The sequence below is a fragment of the Schistocerca serialis genome, chromosome 2, assembly GCF_023864345.2.
Source record: "Schistocerca serialis cubense isolate TAMUIC-IGC-003099 chromosome 2, iqSchSeri2.2, whole genome shotgun sequence".
Taxonomy (NCBI): domain Eukaryota; kingdom Metazoa; phylum Arthropoda; class Insecta; order Orthoptera; family Acrididae; genus Schistocerca; species Schistocerca serialis.
The window spans coordinates 739,208,159-739,232,926 of NC_064639.1; the positions used below are offsets into that span (position 1 = coordinate 739,208,159).

Here is a 24,768-nt window from a genome sequence, read left to right on the forward strand (position 1 = left end):
AGCTCAGATGGAAACCCAGTTCTAAGCAAAGAGGGAAAAGCAGAAAGGTGGAAGGAGTATATAGAGGGTCTATACAAGGGCGTTGTACTTGGGGACAATATTATGGAAATGGAAGATGATGTAGATGAAGATGAAATGGGAGATAAGATACTGCGTGAAGAGTTTGACAGAGCACTGAAAGATCTGAGTTGAAACAAGGCCCCGGGAGTAGACAACATTCCATTAGAACTACTGACGGCCTTGGGAGAGCCAGTCGTGACAAAACTCTTCCCTCTGATGAGCAAGATGTACAAGACAGCCGAAATACCCTCAGACTTCAAGAAGAATATAATAATTCCAATCCCAAAGAAACCAAGTGTTGACAGATGTGAAAATTACCGAACTATCAGTTTAATAAGTCACAGCTGCAAAATACTAACACGAATTATTTACAGACGAATGGAAAAACTGATAGAAGCCGACCTCGGAGAAGATCAGTTTGGATTCTGTAGAAATGTTGGAACACGTGAGGCAATACTGACCTTACGACTTATCTTAGAAGAAAGATTAAGGAAAGGCAAACCTATGTTTCTAGCATTTGTAGACTTAGAGAAAGCTTTTGACAATGTTGACTGGAATACTCTCTTTCAAATTCTAAAGGTGGCAGGGGTAAAATACAGGGAGCAAAAGGCTATTTACAATTTGTACAGAAACCAGATGGCAGTTATAAGAGTCGAGGGGCATGAAAGGGAAGCAGTGGTTGGGAAGGGAGTGAGACAGGGTTGTAGCCTCTCCCCGATGTTATTCAATCTGTATATTGAGCAAGCAGTAAAGGAAACAAAAGAAAAATTCGGAGTAGGTATTATAATCCAGGGAGGAGAAATAAAAACTTTGAGGTTCGCTGATGACATTGTAATTCTGTCAGAGACAGCAAAGGACTTGGAAGAGCAGTTGAATGGAATGGACAGTGTCTTGAAAGGAGGATGGAAGAGCAGTTGAATTGAATGGACAGTGTCTTGAAAGGAGGATATAAGATGAACATCAAGAAAAGCAAAACAAGGATAATGGAATGTAGTCGAATTAAGTCGGGTGATGCTGAGGGAATTAGATTAGGAAATGAGACACTTAAAGTAGTAAAGGAGTTTTGCTATTTGGGGAGCAAAATAACTGATGATGGTCGAAGTAGAGAGGATATAAAATGTAGACTGGCAATGGCAAGGAAAGTGTTTCTGAAGAAGAGAAATTTCTTAACATCGAGTATAGATTTAAATGTCAGGAAGTCGTTTCTGAAAGTATTTGTATGGATTGTAGCCATGTATGGAAGTGAAACATGGTCAATAAATAGTTTGGACAAGAAGAGAATATAAGCTTTCGAAATGTGGTGCTACAGAAGAATGTTGAAGATTAGATGGGTAGATCACATAACTAATGAGGAGGTATTGAATAGGATTGGGGAGAAGAGAAGTTTGTGGTACAACTGGACCAGAAGAAGGGATCGGTTGGTAGGACATGTGTTGAGGCATCAAGGGATCACCAATTTAGTATTGGAGGGCAGTGTGGAGGGTAAAAATCGTAGAGGGGGACCAAGAGATGAATACACTAAGCAGATTCAGAAGGATGTAGGTTGCAGTAGGTACTGGGAGATGAAGGGGCTTGCACAGGATAGATTAGCATGGAGAGCTGCATCAAACCAGTCTCAGGCTGAAGACCACAGCAACAACGTGCATAGTTAGTTTGGCTGGAGATGTGACATCCTTGCATAGAGAAAGAGGATTCATTTGCTGCAATTTAATATGACTCATTAGTTTGTGTAATCTGAATTTTGTCTCTCTGTCCATTGTGACTACAAAATTCCTTACTTCACTTTGTCTGCAGTAAGGCCTTTTCCTGGGTGAGCGACAGAAGTGAGCGACAGCAAGCGACTTCTGGATACGCGACACTCCAGCAACAAGCAGCAGCATTGGGTAAAAAGCTTGGGTGTCCTGTGTGCAAGCGACTATGTTGCGCTACAAGATGGCTGCTTAAGATCACCAGACAAATTCTTCAAATACATGTGAATGAGCAGAGGAGCATTAGACTGTCTCATCAATATATTAAATACAATTTTTTGACATGATGAAGTACTTTTAACAGTCAATAGATATGGAGGAATGACTACTACACGACTAACTACGCTAAATACAAACATAAGTACACAGATTGAGAGCAATACACAACAGTTAGCTGTGGTGGAGGGGTAGCGTCTACAGTTTGTGATTAGGTGATAGGAAAAGGTCCTGTGTTCGATTCCGGATCATTCTTACATTTTTACTGACTGAGTTACAATTCTGTATACAAAGTTTTCTGTATACTATTTACATTGCATCACTAAGTATATTTTTAAGGTCTTGCTAAAGAACTTGATCTTCACACCTTTCCCAGTATATCACGCACATTCAGTTCTTAATAAATTACAGTGAACCATGAAATTTTACAGATATTTGATGTTGCGAACATAATTCATCAGCAGTGAGTGTTAAGTCAAAGTGTTTCAATTACTCTAAATAGTCTGTAAAAGTAAAGTTTACAAAATATTTGAAAAGAAAGTCAAACATTTTGTGTAATGATTTGTCTAAAAGTATGAAATAAAAAATGTTTGGGAAACGTATGGTGCACCTCATTTTCTGTTCATGATCTCAAGCATCATTCAAAGGCACGTAGAACGTTTCTCTGATCTTCTTATTTCTTTTACAAAAATCATTTCATGAAATATTTGACTGATTTCTTTCATTTTTTAATTTCAAGTTTTATTCAGAAAGCATGATCTTACTGACTCCTCGTTTGCCTTCCTACCGTACTTGATTCGAAGGAAGCCTTTTCGACATTTAAATACTGCACCAATGTATCTTTTTATGTGAAAAATAGCTAGGTCCTGAACAGATGAAATTTCTGACTCTTCATTTACATAGCTTGGCAGCAGATTTTCGTGAAATATTTCAATTTTTCCTCAGTTTATTTAAAATTAAGTTTTTGTTAATTACTCTGATTACTTTCAAGCATTTAAATATTTTCTGCCAAACTAGAGATCCTGCGGTCACTTTGATATCCTGTTTACCTGTGTCTCTCCCTTTGTTGGGCTATGAGAGTTTGGACAAAGCTTCATGTTGTAAGTTATAGGGTGTCTTGTTTTGGCTCTGCTTATGCGTTTACAAAAACGTATTGAGTGTTAATCACATGATAAAAAAGTCCTTTCTGCATGCTGTCATTTCCAAAATTCGTCGTTTTGATGTCTTGAACTGTTTATGAGATATGACGATTTTTACGACCACTTGATTTGTGAAGCACAGGAAAAGTTCGGAAGCGCCATGAGCGACCTGTCCGCAGATATAACAACCAATATCTCAAGAATGAATGGAGATATTGTACTGGTCTCAACTTTAAACACAATTTAGATACATTGGTTACATTTCGTACGCAATAATTTATGGCCTTAAATGAACTATACGGAAAGTCTACACAATGTGATTTTACCCCTGCAAATTCTTAAAAATTTTGTGCAGCTATGTACTCAATTTCGTGCAGCACAGTAACTATGACGAATAACGGAAATAAATTCAGAACTTTATCATTTAAGGATATCAAGCTATAGGTTTTGGAAGAATCAATTTTTTTCACCGAATAGTTTTCGTTAAATCGGATGTTAAGTAACTCATAGTTGCCGTCACGTTCGCTCCACTGCTTTGCTGAGAAGACATGTGGCTGTCACTATCTGTTGTGCGTCCTGCAGCGACAAGATTCAAACACATTTGAATTCAAATGTTGCCAGTTGCAGCGGGAGACAGGCAGCGACACAGATGTCGCTCACATAGGACACTTCCGTAACTACACCTGCGGTTGTGTTTTGTCACCTGAAGCTGTCGCGCGCTGTTGCTCGCTTCTGTCGCTCATGTATATCACAGACTAGGAAAAAAAAGTTGTTGTTCCATCCAACACCAATAACAATAATCTTTGTTCTTCTAATGCCTGTCTGCTGTCAGGTGACAAAAATAACAATTTAAATTTCCAAACACTAAAGTCATTACCATCTTTTTAATTTGCATGTATGAGCTCTGCTTCAGTTCATGTTTTAAGTATTCTCTTCATCCTCAAAGATATATAGAAAGAAGAATGTGTTAAGATATGAAAGGGAAAGAATTGGAGAAAGATGTTGCTACACTTAGTATATTGATGCTGTGAATGCAAAAAGTGACATGGGACTTCCTGCATAATAGTTGCTATTGTCTATGATTTTGTGACAGAGGACATTTTGTGATGTATGACCGTTCATTAGAACATGGAGTCTTTTGGAGGTAACTGTTCGTGAGCAAGTAGTTTTCTGTTGTGTGGTCTCCACAAAAGGCACGAGTTTATCATAATAATGTTGTGTGGCTGATTTGCATGAGTGGATTCTGTTAGGAGTTGCTTCATGTTTGATAGGTACTTGAAGTTGGGAGAAGAGGGAGTGCAGGGAGGGCAAGAGCTCTTTTGGGCCATGGACCATTGCACAGAAATGAGTAATGACATTTGTGATGTAGAAGGAAAGTGGGTTGTAAGGACGTCTCTGGACAAGGGATGCAGTTAACTTGTGTGATGTCTGCCCATGGATAGTGAACATGAAATGTGATCTGAGGAATGTGGAGAATTGTGTTCTTATTTGTCATTCATTCAGCTGTCGATTTTTTTCCCCGATCATCTTCAATGCTAGGGTCACTTAAAAAGAGAAGAAGAAGAAAGAATTGATCAGCCAGGCAGCCATATGTCTGGCATTGTGAAACTGGAATCATCTCAATCATACAAAAAGTGTCTTCCTGTTTGAAACTATCGAAAATTTGTACAGACACAGGATAAAAAAACATTACTATTATGTATGTCTAAGGAAAATATGACCTATAATACAGAATCTTGTAGATATGATCCCAAATACAGGTATGTCTGTTATGTAATCTACTGAGCGATCTGGACCACAGTTTTTGCAACATTCCATTGAAATATTTTGTAGTTGTTGTATGGTCCTTCATACCATCTGTTAGGAGCAGAACATGTCATGCAATGTGTACATGATACTGAATTAAATTACTGCATTTAACTTCATGATATTGTATTGGCTGAGTTTACAGTTTTAAAATTGTATGTACTAATTTTTAGGTATTCGGGACTCCAAACAAACATCCAAGAAGTCAGCCATTCATTGACCATGTCTTCACGTTCTCTGTTCTTGACAATCGAATATGGTTTAGAAATTTTCAGATTCTCTCTGAAGATGGTGCTCTTACTGAAATAGGTATGTACAAGTTGCTTAAAATGTAACAAGTGTGTGTTGATGTTTGAATTAATTCTGTAAAACAAGATACGAAGTATTATTCCAGACTGAGAATATTATGAGCAGTAGCACATTGTAGACTGATAAATGAGTATATTCTGGTAGGTATACAAACTTTTAATAGCTAATGAGATAGATGCCTTTCCACTGAGCACTTAACTTCACTAAATGTTATGACATTATGTGACATCAGATGTGTTAATTCCAGAATTGCTGTAATAGTTGTGACATAACAGTGCTAAAGAATTGAAAACTATTGTTGCATATTGTAGCAGAAATGTTGCTTGTTTCAATATTTAAAAATAAATTCCTCAGTATAACCTGAGTACAATGAAGTTGGGATGTACACATTATACATTTCACTACACTAATTTATCCATATGTTAAATCTGGATCAAGGGAAGGTGTGTTTCAATTGAGAGAGTATAAGGTGCAGGATGAGAAGATGGTGGGAAGATAATGGAAGATGTGACAGAGAGGAAGACAGTTGCTTTTCAGTGACAATAACACAATAGGAGTTGAAGGAAAAAAAGTGAAATTTCCTAAAGTGACAGTGATTGTATTTGGGAGGGGAGGTAAATACAGCATTTTAGCAGGGAAGGTATAGTGTGGAAAATGGCAGAAGAAGAAAAGTGTGGCTAGGGAAAGGGGGGGGGGGGCTACACAAGAACAGATCATATGGTGGAAGTACAGTTACCACTATATGTGGTGAAGAAGATACTCTTTCTCTGAAGGGAAAGAGTAAAGCAAAGCAGGTTAAAACTGAGCTTGACCTAAAAAATAAAACATTTTGAAAGGACTGAGGTGCGTGTGTAGGAATAATGTATTTGGAAGAGTGATTGTTGATAATGCTATACTTCTGGGTAAGGTTTTTGGGAAACGTAGTGTTCTGTGGGGGATGAGATGTGAGAGCTGTAGTAGATCAGCAAGGGAGGTTCTGGGGGTAAAAGGGGTTAGAGAGGATCTGGTGATAGGTTCTTTGTTGGATAGATAGAGGTAGTCCCAGGCGCAAAAAAAAGTGCAAGTGGCTGAGGTACCATCTTCAGATTTTGTTCAAGAAGGTAATCCACTTATTGGAGGACAACAGTCTCTATTTCAGAACTGGGTGGCAGGAAATTATTGACAAAGGGTGAATGGATTTTGCAAGTGGAGCAAAATCAGCAAATTATTCTCTGTGATGGAGTGGTGTGATGATCTAGAGACAGAGTTGTGAGGTACACAGATTTTGGAATCAGAAAAGTGTTTGTATGAAAGGATGGATGGCAGTCAGACATGTTGTTGTTGTGGTCTTCAGTCCAGAGACTGGTTTGATGCAGCTCTCCATGCTACTCTATCCTGTGCAAGCTTCTTCATCTCCCAGTACCTACTGCAACCTACATCCTTCTGAATCCACTTAGTGTATTCATCTCTTGGTCTCTCTCTACCGATTTTACCCTCCACGCTGCCTTCCAATACTAAATTGGTGATCCCTTGATGCCTCAGAATATGCCCTACCAACTGATCCTTTCTTCTAGTCAAGTTGTGCCACAAATTCCTATTCTCCCCAATTCTGTTCAGTACCTCCTCATTAGTTATGTGATCTACCCATCTAATCTTCAGCATTCTTCTGTAGCACCACATTTCTAAAGCTTCTATTCTCTTCTTGTGCAAACTATTAATTATCCATGTTTCACTTCCATACATGGCTACACTCCATACAAATACTTTCAGAAACAACTTCCTGACACTTAAATACTTGATGTTAACAAATTCCTCTTCTTCAGAAATGCTTGCATTGCCATTGCCAGTCTACATTTTATATCCTCCCCAAATAGCAAAACTCATTTACTGCCTTAAGTGTCTCATTTCGTAATCTAATTCCCGCAGCATCACCCGATTTAATTAGACTACATTCCATTATCTTCGTTTTGCTTTTGTTGATGTTCATCTTATATCCTCCTTTCAATACACTGTCCATTCCATTCAGCTGCTCTTCCAGGTCCTTTGCTGTCTCCGACAGAATTACAATGTCATCGGCGAACCTCAAAGTTTTTATTTCATCTCCGTGGATTTTAATTCCTATTCTGAATTGTTCTTTTGTTTCCTTTACTGCTTGCTCAATGTTTAGATTGAATAACATCGGGGATAGGCTACAACCCTGTCTCACTCCCTTCCCAACCACTGCTTCCCTTTCATGCCCCTAGACTCTTATAACTGCCATCTGGTTTCTGTACAAATTGTAAATAGCCTTTCGCTCCCTCTATTTTACCCCTGCCACCTTCAGAATTTGAGAGAGAGTATTCCAATCAACATTGTCAAAAGCTTTCTCTAAGTCTACAAATGCTAGCAATGTAGGTTTGCCTTTCCTTAATCTAGCTTCTAAGATAAGTCGTAGGGTTAGTATTGCCTCACGTGTTCCAACATTTCTACATAATCCAAACTGTCAACACTTGCTTGCTTTGGGATTGGAATTATTATATTCTTCTTGAAGTCTGAGGATGCCTGTCTCATACATCTTGCTCACCAGATGGTAGAGTTTTGTCAGGACTGGCTCTCCCAATGCTGTCAGTAGTTCTAATGGAATGTTGTCTACTCCCGGGGCCTTGTTTCAACTCAGGTCTTTCAGTGCTCTGTCAAACTCTTCACGCAATATCATATTCCCCATTTCATCTTCATCTACATCCTCTTCCATTTCCATAATATTGTCCTCAAGAACATCGCCCTTGTATAGACCCTCTATATACTTCTTCCACCTTTCTGCTTTCCCTTCTTTGCTTAGAACTGGGTTTCCATCTGAGCCTTGATATTCATGCAAGTGGTTCTTTTTTCTCCAAAGGTCTCTCTAATTTTCCTGTAGGCAGTATCTATCTTACCCTTAGTGATACATGCTTCTACATCCTTACATTTGTCATCTACCCAACCCTGTTTAGCCACTTTGCACTTCCTGTCGATCTCATTTTTGAGACATTTGTATTCCTTTTTGCCTGCTTCATTTACTGCATTTCTCCTTTCATCAATTAAATTCAGTATCTCTTCTGTTACCCAAGGATTTCTACTAGTCCTCGTCTTTTTACCTACTTGATCCTCTGCTACTTTCACTATTTCATCTCTCAAAGCTACAAATTCTTCTTCTACTGTATTTCTTTTCCCCATTCTTGTCAATTGTTCCCTTATGCTCTCCCTGAAACTCTGTACAACCTCTGGTTCTTTCAATTTATCCAGGTCTCGCCTCCTGAAATTCCCACCTTTTTGCAGTTTCTTCCATTTTAATCTACAGTTCATAACCAATAGATTGTGGTCAGAGTCCACATCTGCCCCTGGAAATGTCTTACAATTTAAAACCTGGTTCCTAAATCTCTGTCTTACCATTATATAATCTGACACCTTCCAGTATCTACATGCTTCTTCCATGTATACAACCTTCTTTTATGATTCTTGAACCAAGTGTTAGCTGTGATTAAGTTATGCTCTGTGCAAAATTCTACCAGGCGGCTTCCTCTTTCATTTCTTAGCCCCAATCCATATTCACCTACTACGTTTCCTTCTCTTCCTTTCCCTACTATCGAATTCCAGTCACCCATGACTATTAAATTTTCGTCTCCCTTCACTATCTGAATAATTTCTTTTATCTTATCATACATTTCATCAATTTCTTCGTCATCTGCAGAGGTAGTTGGCATATAAAATTGCACTACTGTAGTAGGTGTGGGCTTCGTATCTATCTTGGTCACATTAATGCGTTCACTATGCTGTTTGTAGTAGCTTACCCACACTCCTATTTTTTTATTCATTATTAAACCTACTCCTGCATAACCCAATTTGATTTTGTATTTATAACCCTGTATTCACCTGACCAAAAGTCTTGATCCTCCTGCCACCGAACTTCACTAATTTCCACTATATCTAACTTTAACCTATCCATTTCCCTTTTTAAATTTTCTAACCTACCTGCCTGATTAAGGGATCTGACATTCCACACTCCGATCTGTAGAATGCCAGTTTTCTTTCTCCTGATAACGACATCCCCGTGAGTAGTCCCCGCCCGGAGATCCGAATGGGGACTATTTTACTTCTGGAATATTTTACCCAAGAGGACACCATCATTTAACCATACGGTAAAGGTAAAGCTGCATGCCCTTGGGAAAAATTACGGCTGTAGTTTCCCCTTGCTTTCAGCCGTTTGCAGTACCAGCACAGCAAGGCCGTTGTGGTTAGTGTTACAAGGCCAGATCAGTCAATCATCCAGACTGTTGCCCCTGCAACTACTGAAAAGCCTGCTGCCCCTCTTCAGGAACCACACGTTTGTCTGGCCTCTCAACAGATACCCCTCCGTTGTGGTTGCACCTATGGTACGACTATCTGTATCGCTGAGGCACAAGCCTCCCCACCGACGACAAGGTCCATGGTTCATGGGGGGGCAGTCAGATATCAGTGCTAATATTAAGTCCATTAGGAAGAATATCAAGTGCCAGGAAAGATTTCAAGAGAAGTGTATAGGTCAGGCTAAGATGAGGGTGAATTTTCTCAACTGACGCAAGGTACAATGTGCTAAAATTCTTTGACTGTTGTAAGCCCACAGAAAGAACAAAAATAAAAAGCAAGAATGAACATTATTCGACAAAAGTGATTGTAGCAGTGATAGGAAGAGACGGGCCTCAAATGAGTTGTCTGCTGCACTTTTAAAAGCTCAAAGGAAGGAATTAAAGATCTGTTTGAAGATGGATTCTTGAAAAGCTGCAAGAAGCTGAGGTTGACACAGTTATGTTTAGTGCCTACCATCAGTTGAAAGTGAAAAGGAAATAAATAGAAAGAAATGGTGCATAATAAACAGATTTAAGTGTTGAAATAAGTTTTGTGATTAGGAGAGCGGATGTTGCAGTATGGTAACTCTAGGTGTAATAGGCCAGTACAACAGCTGTCATTCAAACTGCAGGACCTAGGTGACTGGTGTGCATGTGGGAAGCAGATTTGATGGGGGGGGGGAAGTAGAGAAATAAGAAGTAATGAAGAACAGATGATTGAATTCTAGATAAGGAAAGAAAGACACCTACAAAGCTGTGATAAAATTAGGTGCAGGGATGAGAGAGAACGAACTGGAATATATATTACAGTAATGGTGATTCCAGGAATAAACCAAAAGTCAGGAAAGGCAGCCACACAACTTTTGAGCTCACGTTATTTTTCTAGTTTTAAAAACAAACTCGCATCATTGTTTTCATTCATGACTGTATCACAATTTTGGAAAGTAGAACATGTCTGTCGTACTACAGTGTCGCTTTGTAAACTGAAGCAGAAAATAAGTACCATCAAACGGGGCTATTTTGGACACGGGGGCGAATTCAGACAGTATGGCTTATTTGCTCTTTGCCTCTGCATGGAAACAAAGAGTTACTTATTTTAACGTCCGTGCGCCAGTTATTTTAAGCGCAAGGTTGCATTTATCACTTCCCACAACTTTTATTTTGCATTAATTGTTTCCCTAGGTGAATAATTGATGAACAGTCTCAATGTTAAAAATCCATGCTTTATCACAAAATGGAAACTTTCTATTGTTGCGCCGAGTGGGAAGTTATTGTCACTGTAATTGTCGATGCGCTCAGTAGCTAACAGCATTGAGACAATTTCTGTACAAGTTTGTCGAGTTTCTTATGCAAGGTTATAAAATAACAACGGTTTTTGTAAAACTGTGTACTGTGTGGGGCGATGTTGGACAATGCCAAGAACGTATAAGAGCAGGAGAGGTGCTAAAGTACGGTGTAATTATGATCCATAACTTTTAGATAAAGCTGTTCGTGACATTCAGAGTGGTAAATTATCGTACAGAAAAGCGTGAGATTTGTATGGTATACCTAAATCAACCCTACAAAATAAAGTGCAGAAAGCAAATCTGAAAAAAAAAATAATGGGAGGACAGCCAGTGCTAAATGAAGAAGAAGGAGAAATAATGTTGAAGCAAGGTATCTTGAGGGCTGCACATTGGGGATTTCCCTTCACTAAATTGGATATTAGATATTTAGTTAAAGGCTACCTTGTTAAATCTGGCTGAAAAGAGAAGAAATTTCATAATAATTTGCCAGGAGAAGAATGGGTGCATTTATTCCTCAAACGACAGTCAGAAGATCGTTCTGTTCGCTTAAGCGAAAATATTAAACGAGCTCGTGCAGAACTTATCTGTAATATATAAAAATCATTATATCATTCCATGTCTCTTATTCATAACAAAGGGCTACTTTAAAATGTGTAAAATGTCACCAAAATCAAATAAAAAGCATGTTGAATTTTAAAAAAAGGCAGTAGCTGTCCGAATTCGCCCTCTATATACTGTAACTTTGGACAGTCCATGGGGTGACTTCGGACACTTTAGTTAAGTGCCTCAGATAAATATACCTACGCATACACTTTCTGGTTCTGGGATATTTTATTCATTACGCATATACCCTACCACTTCCATAACAATCAAAATAATGACAAAACCATCCAAAATCATCCTGTTTGACGGTACCAAGATGTGAAGAGGGTGACTAGAGATGGAAATTGATAGTCTGGTGACAATTTCTGTCATCATAGCCTAGAATAAAAGAAACAAAACCACTTTTTTTGTTCCCATCTGTATTATATGTGCATTATTTGTATTATTTGAGCTTTGTCACAAATGATATCTCGTAGGTTGCATTGTGTCCTGACTTTAGCATTCTTATTCCCCTCCCATTAGTAATTCATCAGCATTTGTGAAAGAGAAAGAGAGAAATCAATAATCACGTAATGCCATATATCTCTTTCTTTCTTTCTTTCTTTCCCCTGTTTAGATAGGGCAAAGATACTTTTATTGGAACCACACCAGGATTTTGCCTTGTATCACTTAATTTTATATTGGCTTCTAAATTCACTTGTGTGCTGGTTTTGAGTACATGGGTTTCAGTAGTTATTTTAACTGAATCTTATTTCTTTACAGTAAGAGGGGCATTTTTCTCAATTACAAATATACAGGGATCTATCTATTTTTTAGGTTATGATTAGATGAATTTAAGTTCTGTATGTTGTGTCTTAGATGTTTTGGTCATTATTTGCAGCTATTCTCATATGATAAATGGTTTTCAAGTTAACTTTTTTCATGTCTACAAAATAAGTTTATGTTAAGACAGTATCCCAAAAGTTTGTTGTGGCCCGCAAATGAGTGTAAGTGTGCAGGCTTGTGCAGATAACAATATGAAGATGTTTTGTGGTTTTTGCATCGTCATGTTATCCATTTTTTTTGTTAAATATTCAACATTTAGTATCAAGTTTTGAAGAGGAAACACTCATTAGATATCTTGACAGAAAAATTTGTATTCTTTCAGTAGAAAGTACATATAAACCTATTTGCTTATGTAATTCTTATTTTTTTTGTTTTAATTGTTGTGTAAACAGAAATAGGGAATTTTATAGGTCTTATATCTTTTTTTAGGGCCACGATTTGTGTTGAATCCTGTCAAGATATTTGGTTCAAGTTTTGGTGGGCAGACACTGTGGGAGAATGCCTCGTATATTTCTCCTGCTAAGGTACGTTTTCTATACTTTGACTTCTGTTGGTGCTGGTATTCTGTCGATTGTGTCTCTCTTCTTTTTTTTTTTTACCTTTTCAGTGATTCCTTTGTTCTGCAAATGGTGCTTTCAGCTACATTAAAATATATTTTTCTCTTATTACACTGTAAGTCACTGTACAGTGTGCCTGAGAAATCCCTAAGTGTATAGTCGAAACAGTATATTGTATATTCGAGTACTTACATACACTGAAGAGCCAAAGAAACTGGTACATCTGCCTAATACCATTTAGGGCCCCCACAAGCACCCAGAAGTGCTGCAACAAAACATGCATGGACTCAACTAATGTCTGAAGTAGTGCTGGAGAGAATTGACACCATGAATTCTAGGACTGTCTATAAATCCATAAGAGTACTAGGGGGTGGAGATCTCTCCAGAACAGCATATTGCAAGGCATCCCAGACATACTCAATAATGTTCTTGTCTGGAGAGTTTGGTGACCAGCAGAAGTGTTTAAACTCAGAAGAGTGTTCCTGGAGCCACTCCATAGCAATACTGGATGTGTGGGTGTCACATTGTACTGCTGGAATAGCCCAAGTCCGTAGGACACAAGGAACATGAATGGATTCAGGTGATGAGACAGGATGCTTATGTTCGTGTCATCTGTCAGAGACGTATCTAGACATATCACGGGTCCCATATCACTCCAGCTGCACACATCCCACACCATTACAGAGCCTCCACCAACTTGAACAGTCCCTTGCTGACACGCAGGGTCCATGGATTCATGAGGTTGTCTCCATACCCTTACAAGTCCATCTGTAATACAATTTGAAACAAGACTCATCCGACCTGGCAACATGTTTCCAGTCATCAACAGTCCATTGTCAGTGTTGATGGGCCCAGGCGAGGCATAAAGCTTTGTGTCGTGGAGTCAAGGGTACACGAGTGGACCTTTGGCTAGCTCGGAGGTGCTGTGTCCCATCGCCCTTGCACCGATTATAACACCACATTCATACTCACTCACATCTTGATAACTTGCCATTGTAGCAGCAGTAACTGATCTAACAACTGCACCAGACACTTGTAGTTTTTTATGGGCATTGCTGGCCACAGTCCTGTATTCTGCCTGTTTACGTTTCTCTGTATTTGAATATGCATGCCTATACCAGTTTCTTTGGCACATCAGTGTATAAAAACCACGTATCCAGCCCATCATTTTAGTTCTTTTTACTTTTATTTGTGTCTATTGGCAGTACTGCACATTTTTCCCCATAAAGTCACTTTTATGACAAAGTATGAATACCTGCTAAGTTAGTAATCATTTTTTAAAGAATAATCGTGAAATTTTTAAAAATTGAGACAGAGTTAATGAAACTGGCACACCAGCAGTAAAATTTTTAGCCAGCACAGTACAGCTAGGCAAAAGTTGTGTATAATCTGTCACATGGAACTCATAAGAAATTGGTTTCCTCAGGTTCATCTGCTGAAGATATGCAGATGGAAATGTGTGAAAATTATAAGAGCAATTTTATGTTCTCTTGGAGCTTCAAAGAGTCGGTAAACGCGATATAAACACAATTTCAAAAGCACAAACTTTAATAAGCAAACAAATAGTAACTGCTAGTGGTTTGAACTGTGATGAGTTACATCAGCAAGCAGCTTCAGGCAAACAAGAGTGTATGGATTACCAGATGGTATTCAGCTATTGTCAAACGTAAAAGAAGAACTTCACATTTCTACTCGTGTTTCGAAAATTCAGATTTTCGAGGGTGCCAAGGCGTTGGTCCATTAACGCTTTGGAGACCAGCCCCTTAGGAAAATCTCAGGCCTAGGAAACTGTGCCTTTATTTAAAGTGTTACTGGCACATATGTAATTGATATATCTTCAAAAGATCAAGCTTCAAGGTCTCTTTTTCATATTTACTTTGGTTCTTTGATAAATTACGAATTTTAAAATAATGATGACAGAAAGTATAATTATCCTTAAAAAAGTAAAAAAGGGAGTTATTGAGAAATTTTTTCCTCTTGAGCTTCCAAAATTTTTTGCTCACTCAACAAACAGCACAATTGCAGAACAGTGCGAAACCTAATGAGTACACACATGGTATTACATCAGTGCGGTCATATTTGTGAGAGCAGCTATTATGTTCGCTAATGTTTCTTTCGAGATAATTCTAGAAATTGACAACAAAAGGCAGCATCAGTCAAGGGACAGGTAGTGAGACATATGTACAGTGTTCTAATATGCAATGCGTCCAGTTTTCAATGGTAGGTGACTCGTCGATGAAATTGCAGCCTGACCTACACTCAGGCTTGGTCTACAAAGTGCTAGAAATTAACAGAATGAGGAGGATGCTTAAAAGAGTTAGAAAGTTGAAAAGTGATTTTAGCATGGTTAGTTCAGTAGCTTTCAAATAAATAGTGAGATCTTACAACAAGGTGCATAGACATCACTGGATAATTGTAGACTTCCTGGGGGGAAAAAAGGCATTCATAGAAATTTCATGTTCTGTAAAGAAAGTAATGTTATTCCAAGTAGTGGTCAGTGCATGGATTGTATGTCACTTTTGTGATAGGTTGTTTATTTTTGCAGCAGATTTTCAGTCTACTTCAGCTCCCACGTGTCTCAAAAACTATAAATCCAAAAGTGATGAAACTTGTAGCAGTTATAAACAAGCTTTGTAATCAAATTAAGTGGAGAGATCGAGATTCTCAAACCTGGAAAAAATTTGTCGTGACAAAATTTGACACTTTTGAGTGTTACCAAACATAGTGAACCAGTGCCATCAAACTTAAAATAAAGAACTTCAAATTTGGGCAAAATTTTTGAAATATCACCACGCCAGTTTTGTGATTCTTCATTTAAAAGACTGCTACTCACAAAGCTAATGAGATTGGCTAAAATTTTGCAGCTTCTCCTGTAATCATTTAGCCAGCTTGCACACACAATATGAGATGGTTCAGTGGTGAACTTCTCTAAAATTGGACATCATCACCTGAAGTAACCCAATACAAAGCTTCTGTGTATGGATATCCAAGTAAAACATATAATTAGGATTACAAATGAAGTCCTACACTTAATCATAATGTTTTAGTTAAGGACCTATTTTTTATGAATCCAACCCAGAGAATCTTGTTATATTTTATTGTTAGTGTTTTGAAGTCCATTGGCTGTAATAAATGCAATAATAAACACAGCAGGCAACACTGCAGTGATATAATATGAAGGTTTCCACAACCAATGTCAGTCTCATTAAAATTCTTCTGTAGATACTGTTGTGTGTCATCATATAAAATACTTAGAGCCCATCTTAGATTAGCACAGAGAATATGCTCAGAAATCACCATGAATTAGGATCATATTTGACTGACATAATTTTGTGAATCAAGTTAAGTTCACAATATAGTAACATTACAAAACAACAGATTTTGTTTTGCACAAATAGAAGTTGAAAATAAGTAAATCATAAATATGATGTTACCACAGAAAATGGCAAATGAATATGTCACTCCCGCACTGCTAAAGTTTGAAATAATGTTTTGATCTGTAGGATTGGTTATTAGCAATATAACTCTTCTGCTTGTTTTGCTCCATCTGTACAACACAAAACATCCAAACGTTCTCTAGGTTCGGATAGCATTACTACACAGTTCATTGAGTTTCTGACCACCAAACATGCTTAAACTGTTATGAACATTACACACACATTCACCAGATATAGTGAGCTCATGTAAATAAATTACAGAAGCGATATTTATCAGCCAGCTCATAAGCACTGGTTGCAAATGGGACTATGGTCGTAAAGGCCTGCAGTTCGATCCCGGGTCAGTTCTCAGTGTTTCTTTATTTATTAATTTATTTATTTTTAAAGTACCACTTCTACATCTCTAGTCATGTTTGTTAACGTAAAAATTGTGAGTTGTATTGTGATTTGGAGTCCATGTTGTACTAAAGGTACCCCCCATATCTCTGAATAGGACTATGCTCGGTAAATCATTTTGGTGGTGAAACCGAAATTCATGTTGATGACAGCTGTACCAAATTGTGCAGTGCAAATATACAGGGTGTGTGAAAATTTAATAGGGCATAGAGGATGCTCCACTGAATAATTTGAGGTAAGGAACCTAAGGTCACGGAAGCCAGCTTAAGGAGGTAATAGGAATAAAATCACATTACTGTGTACTTTTTTTATGTACATTAGTTAACTGCAAATACCATCGTTAACACAATAAACACCCCATTTGTACTGTATTGTACAAAATGTGCTGAAACTGTAATGTTAGTGCAAGCATGACATTGGCGAACAAAAGTCTGACGCACCCTGACAAATATCCCTGGTATGTTTCGAATCACATCACAGGCAGCTACAATTCTGCCTACTAATTCCCTCTCCATATCCACTGTGGTTTCACACACAAGTGACTTTATATATATCCCCAAAGGAAATAATCAAGGGGAATCAGGTCAGGTGACCTTGCAGGCCGTGGAATAGGTCCTCTCCTTCCAAACCAGTGACCAGAAAAGACTGTATCAGTACTTCTCCATTATATTGTACTGTACTTCTCTGAATAGCACTGAGTAATGAATGGATCTGTTGTTGATTCATAGCACATTTTGTCACAAGACAAGGTAAATAAGATACAACAGAGCCACCTTATGGACAAGTAAAGTAAACAAAGCCTGCATTATGATTTCCTAGTATTCAGACTCATCCTCCTTGCTTTCTTGCTGGAAATAAAGAATGTACATGTAAATAAACAGCACAGTAAGAGTATGTGTAAACTTGTATGTGTATGAGCTGTATATAAGCTGCAAAACAGTAATGCTAGATAAACCTGTAGACAAGTTTACTTCCATGTCTCCTTAAGCTGGCTTCGCCAACGTGAGGTTCTGTACCTCAAATTGTTCAGTGGCACATTCTCTATATCCTGTTACATTTTTGTATACTCTTACAGAAGCACCCTGAATGCTTTTGCTGCTCTCTGTGCTGATAATTTGTTTTTTGTGAAATAACAGTGGCTTTAAAACTTGAGAAGTAATGAAACTTTCATCACACAGAAAGCCACCTAAATCTATTGTCAACCTGTTTATGCTTATTTTTATCGCCTTCAGCAAACAGCTGAAATCTGTTAGCAAAGCAGCTGTCGTCTATAGTCAAATCAGCTGCACCATCCAACTACTAATGACAGGATGCAATGTATAATGTATGATACTTGTTATGAAGATAATTATGACAGCATTACATTTTATGACCACACTGCATGACTGTGCCACATGCTGTTTCCCCTAGGGTTCTAGGCTGCTGTGGTGAGCAGCGTTCAGTGTTAGAAAGCATTAGACGCCAATTCTCAATCATTTATTTTTGTGTACTTTACAGAAATCTGACAATTTCAATGTTTTTTGGTTGTGAGGAGTTTCTTGAAGTTCAAGAAGTTTTTTTTTACTTGTTTTCCTCTGCCTGTACAACACAAAAACTGCAGTAATAAATACTGTGTATCTATGATGTATAATTTACATCTGTGGTCGAAGCACGATAATCACGATGTGGCTGATACAGCGATGTTGCCAAGTTTGTATTGTGGTAATTTAGATCAACACTGAACCTTGTTCAGTTAACCCAAGTTGACAAAATAGCGAATTTGGAACTGGGTTTATTTTCTGAACTAGGGCCAAAGTTGATCTGCAGTCAGTGACATTTATACAGTTGGCTCTTAACAAGCTAACATAGCTGACCTTTTGGCCATGTTGACTGGCTTTTGTCAGGGTCTGGACTGATCAACAATATATAAATACTCACTTACCAGCTAACTAGTCTGTGCCATAAGGAAGGACTGAAACATCAGTTGTTTTAGTATTTTGCTTATTAAGAATTTTATAAGATGATGCACAGTATGCCCAGAAGGATTTTAATCAGACCACTACAGTAAGGGACTTGTGAGCAAACATTGATTAATTTCAGGTAGAATTCCACGTACTTTAGATTGCTCAGCATTTTTAAATTACAGTGAAGCTTATTTTTATTTGATTATTATTGGCCTCTGTGCTTAACATTATTTTCCCCCATTAATACCACCCAAGCTTTCAAATTCCATAGCGTGTTTGTATAATACCACCATCTTTCCTGCCCTTAAAAACCTTGTTGAAATGTTTATAGGATGTTGATGTAAACATGCGTATTAAAACACTTTTCTGTTTACAGTACCGTCAGCAAATAGCCAAAGCTGCATCAGGGAAGTACATAAATCGAATTGAGCAGAAAGTGGCATATGAAAAAACAAAGCCTAAAGAATCATACAAGTTAGATGAGACAGATGATATATTCCATGGCGATCCCATAGAAAAAGCAGCCGAAATTGCGAGCAAAGAAGGAAAATCATTGAAACTGAAAGCAAAAGTAAGGAGTCATAAACTTGATAAGAAAAAGAGGTTACTTAAAAAGAATCTGAAGAAAAAGAAGAAGAAAAACAGACCAGCTGAAAATGTACAATAATAATTTAAAATCTGTTCATGTGACACCTGAAATGATCTTATTGCAGATGTTATGAGTTATGTGGATGTGTTATGTATATATAAGTAAAACTGTTGGAAGAAATAAGATATTGCAGTATTTGTAATATTTTTTTCTTAACCCTTATGCTTATAATTTTTTGTGAAATATCCAGAAGATGCTGTGGAAAATAAATTTGCTTAGTCACAGAATTTTCATGTTTACTAATATCATGAAACTAAATATCTTCATCACAGCTTACGAACTGAAATGTACATAAGTTGAAATGATTATTTTAAACTTGTAAACTGGCCCACTTTCATTAAGTGTCAAAAAATTCTACAGAGTGTTTGTATTAATTTCGTAGATAAGAAAATTTAACATCCGGATTCATTTTTCTCTGTGACAAATTTCTGAATAAACTTCTTAACAAAAGTAGGACACAGTTTGCGTGTCAAATGCTTTTCATATTAGGCAGTGACATGAAGGGACATTTGAGAAATCATTTCTCTTCTACATATTAAGGTGTTAGATTACTGGCATGAACCATGCCGTTTTCTCTGTAACAACACCTTCCTGTGAAGACCAACATACCCATTCAGCTAAGAACATCCACAAAAAGTAAGAGAAGTGGGAATATCACTTTGCAGTGAAGTGACAGAAAACCTGAAACCACAGCAAGTGGGAGTGCAATTACTTCGTAATAATTACAGCAGAAGGCCACAGGAAGAATTGGAGAATCACGGTGTCACCAAAATTTTAAATGTAGTGAAGGAAGTCAGAAAATGAATGTCTTTGACTAAAACTATTGCACACACCTGTAAAAGACAAGGAGATTGTGGGAACTGCCTTATTAACGCCCAAGTACAGTGCACAACATTCATCCCTGAAAGTCTGGATTAACAGACTCGGAAAACAAGCTAGAGTACTATCTGCTTCTCAAAGGGGAAAGGATTCAGAAGTTGGAGGCAACAAAGTTTTGTCCTTATATGGAAGTGAAGAATTTTTAAGCCACAACAGCTTTAAACATACGCAGTGTTCTTTACATTATTCCTGGTAAAGTCAGTCAAAAAGATAGCTTTATAGATTATGTGTTCTCGCATTTGCCTGTCTACTGTTTCAGCTAATAATTTGTGCACTTCCCTCAATAAATTTAATAGGTAATCTTATTGTTCCTAAAGCAATAAGTAGAGATTGACGTGTCTATAAATGCCTTTTTTTCACAGCTGTTTTCATGTATCTTTGTGTCAGTCTAGAAATAATTTTAAAACACATTTATTCTGTGCAAAAAAGTTGGAGTTACTTATCTCCAGTGCGTGCGGAAGCTTTGCATTTCACTGCTTTATCTTGTTAAGTTTAAAAACTCTCAAATTCCTGATGTCAAGTCCTGCCAAATCTAAGCAGTTCTAGGCACGCAACAAGATATTAGTTTCCCCAATGCCATTACCTTCACAGAAAAAATTATAAATCCACAAGCTACGAGTATAAAAATTGACTGCAGTCATTTCAAAACCAAATCTATATTTACTCAGTACTTAGTTGTAGTTGTCACACTCTCACTATATTGCACTGTCCCTGTTCCACAAAGGCATTGTTATTCATGAGAAAGTTCATTACAGTATGGTGCAAACCGTATTTTATGTTGCACGTGGAAGAACAAGCTAAAAGTCTCACTGCTAACAGCAGTAGACAAAAAAAAAGTAAATGGTCTGTTAAATCCACAATTCTACTAACAGCTAACTTTATATACATGGTGGCCTGTGCACAGTACTGTTTTGAGACATACCATTGACTTTACAGAGCTCTAGGCGGCACATATTTTAGGTTCAGAGGCTATTGCCCCCCCTCCCACCGAGAAACATAACATACCCAAGTTGTCTTACGTTCTAGAACATAGGGTCATTCAACTATTGATTGTTTAATAGTAGCACACACTTGTACAAGCCAGTCAGCAGAAAATCTGGTTCTTCCACTGATCAGCCAGGTCTTGTTACAGTTAACTAATTCCAAAATTTAAGAGAAACAAATTAATATCAAACTGTCCTTATATGCTGTTTTCTGAAGGAAAATAGTCAAATCCTTTTGTCAGAGACAAAATTGGTTGTTTTAAAATCAGCATTCACACCAGTTCCAGTACTTACTACACAATTGCATAATATTTATTTGCATACATTCACACCATTTTGTTTTTTTAGTCATCAGTCTCCTGACAGGTTTGATGCAGCCTGCCCTGAATTCCTCTCCTGTGCCAACCTCTTCATCTCAGAGTTGCACTTGTAACATATGTTCCCAATTATGTGGTGGATGTATTCGAGTCACTGTCTTCCTCTAGAGTTTTTGCCCTCTACAGCTCCCTCTAGCACCATGGAAGTCATTCCTTGATGTTTTAACAGGTGTTCTACCATCATATCCCTTCTCCTTGTCAGTGTTTCCCACACATTCCTTTCCTCTCTGATTCTGCATAGAACCTCCTCATTTCTTACCTTATCAGTCCACCTGACCCTCAACATTCATCTGTAGCATATCTTAAATGCTTCGATTCTCTTCTGTTCCGATGTTTGCTATTAGTAGTCTTTTCTTAGCATGGAATGCCCTTTTTGCCAGTGCTAATCTGGTGTTGGTCTCTTCCTTGCTCCATCTGTCATAGGATATTTTACTGCCTAGGTAGCAGAAGTCTTCAACATCTACTTTGTGACCATGAATCCTGATGTTAAGTTTCTCGCTGTTCTCATTCTGCTCTACTCATCATTACTTTTGTCTATTCTGTATTCATTAGGTTGTTCATACCATTCAACATATCATGTAATTCTTCTTCACTTTCACTTAGGATAGCAATGTTATCAGCGAATCGTATCATTGATATTCTTTCACCTTGAATCTTAATTCCGCTCATGGATCTCTCTTTTATTTCCATCATTTTCATTGATGTAGAGATTTAACAGTAGAGGGGGAAAGACTACATCCCTGTCTTACACCCTCTTTAATCCAAGTGCTTCGTTCTTGGTTTTTCACTCTTATTTTTTCCTCTTGACTCTTGTGCATATGGTATATTACCTATCTCTCCCTATACCTCACACCTGTTTTTCTCAGAATTTCGAATGTCATGCCCCATTTTACATTGTTGAACACGTTTTCCAGGTTGACAGATCCTCTGAATGTATCTTGATTTCTCTTTAGTCGTGCTTCCGTTATCAACTGCAATGTGAGAATTGCCTTTCTGGTGCCTTTACCGCCCCGATAGCTGAGTGGTGAGTGTGACGGATTGCCGTCCTATGGGGCTCGGGTTCGATTCCCGGCTGGGTCGGGGATTTTCTCTGCTCAGGGTTTTCTCTGTTCAGGGACTGGGTGTTGTGCTGCCTTCATCACATCATCCCCATCCGGCGCGCAGGTCACCCAGTGTGGCGTCGAATGTAATAAGACCTGCACCAAGGCGGCCGGACCTGCTCCATAAGGGGCCTCCCGACCAATGACACCAAACGCTCATTTCACTTTTACCTTTCCAAAAACCGAACTGACCATCATCTAACACATCCTCAATTTTCTTTTCCATTCTTCTGTATATTATTCTTGTCAGTAACTTGGATGCATGTGCTGTTCAGCTGATTGTGTGATAATTCTCACAATAGTAAATTCATGGAGTCATAAATACCAGAGCTCAGTGCGTTTTTGTCAGTATCACCTTAAGATGGCCAGAAGACTCTGTGCCGAAATATCGTGACAGGAAGTTACAAACATCCAGCAGTTCTCCCGAAATATTGGGGAACAATATGTATCTCGGGAAAGTTTTAAATCTCACTTGTCACTGCTTAATCTAATGTAGGTGGTGCTGAGATCCCTCTTTTGTAACGTTATTGGTCTACAGAAATTGTGGCTCTAATATTGTAACCATACCAGATACACAATCGTGTACTTTGCCAGAATGTTTACAAACAACTTCTGCAGCCACTGCTGCTGCAAGTGATGAGGTACATCACCTAGTGCTCTTACAAAAGCAGCTTAATCAAATGGCATGTGACAAATTAGAGTTACAAGGACAGCTTGAGGAAGCTTTATGTGAGCCCTGCTGTGAAACCCGACAGATGTCAATACAGACTGTTGCAAGCTCTTCCAAAGCTGCTACCGTGGATCCTATCATGTATGTGCCAGATGTTACCAGTACTCTCCCTGCAGTTAATTTTGCACCTTCATTTTCTGGAAAACCAGGTGACAGTGTCACCATGCTCCTCCAAAATGTCTGTGATGTAGGGCAAACATGTTCCTGGCCTAATACCTTGCTTTTAAATGTAACCAAATTAAAACTTTTGATGCATGCATGTATTTAGAGTCAGTCGATGTGTTGTGTTATGCAATCCCTTTTGATGATATAGTCAAGGAGTTAAAAGTGCTACTCCAATAAGAGAGGTCTTAGCTACTACCGTGATCAATTGTCTATACTCCAACAAAAAAATTGGTGAAAATTTTGAGGCATTTGCTGACTAGATACGAGTGGTACCCTGTTGAACATACACTCTGGGAAGGGAGAATGCCCGTAATGAGATATTAATTGAAGATCCATGTTAAGAACTATTGGCATATTCATAAGGGGAATTAAGCCACAAATTGGGAGCGAAGTGAAAGCTTCCCCAACCCATCTGCCCAAAGCAGTTAGATTAGCCTTGCTGCACAAAGAAGCAGGACGGTTTGCAGCCTCTGCGTGCACTAATGAAGCACAACATGAAAACCAAATCACACAGTCAAGTGTTTTTGTTCTCCATGCTGCTCAAATTATCACACAATTGGACACAACACTGACAAATGACCCAAAAATCAACGGTGAAGTTACACACAAAGGGCTGCGCTACAAAATAGGAGGAGAAATGAATGGTTACAGAGGGGCAACAGGAGATGGGGAAACGAGCAAGTGGTGGGCCCTGCCACTCACCCTCACCACTGTAAAAATTGTGAACCCAATACAGGAGACACCTCAGAGGTGGCAAACTTAGCTGTAGGTGATAAGCTCAGAGAGGAAGACTGTCAGGATATTTATCAACACTGGAGCTCAGATTAGCGTATTATTTGTTGGACATACTGATAAGTGCATGCTTAAATCGCCACATTTCAACATAAGTAGATTGGGTGAAAAGTAATTATTTCTGCAGGAACTTGTCAGTAAAAAGCACATTGATAGAAAATCATACACATTTGATGCATAATTAGTAATTAAGGGCAGATGGGATTTTTATGTCATCCGGTGAAAGGATTCCCTGACCTGTTACCAGGCGGTGATAGACTATAAGATGCCAACTGTTCGATGCAACGCACTGTTTTGACAATAAGCACATGCTGCAGTCACAAGGGACTTGTTGGGAGCGGCCTCCCCCCACAGACTCCAACACCTGGGCATTAACGACTACCACACCTGTTAGAATCACTGGAAGAATGGGAAAAGTCCTCTGGATCAATGTAAAGACTGGATATCGC

At 38.3% G+C, this 24,768-nt stretch overlaps 1 protein-coding gene across 1 annotated transcript in view; it reads left to right on the top strand.

Annotated features, from left to right (window-relative positions):
• LOC126457937 (ribosome biogenesis protein BRX1 homolog) overlaps positions 1-19,493 on the top strand; it is a 48,794-nt gene extending 29,301 nt beyond the window's left edge. Inside the window, exons 5-7 of the mRNA XM_050094657.1 lie at positions 5,143-5,278; positions 12,741-12,835; positions 19,021-19,493. Of these exons, the coding sequence (XP_049950614.1) occupies positions 5,143-5,278; positions 12,741-12,835; positions 19,021-19,311 (522 nt within the window). The 3' untranslated portion in view covers positions 19,312-19,493. The remainder of the gene's footprint in view (positions 1-5,142; positions 5,279-12,740; positions 12,836-19,020) is intronic.
• Positions 19,494-24,768: the final 5,275 nt, after the last annotated feature.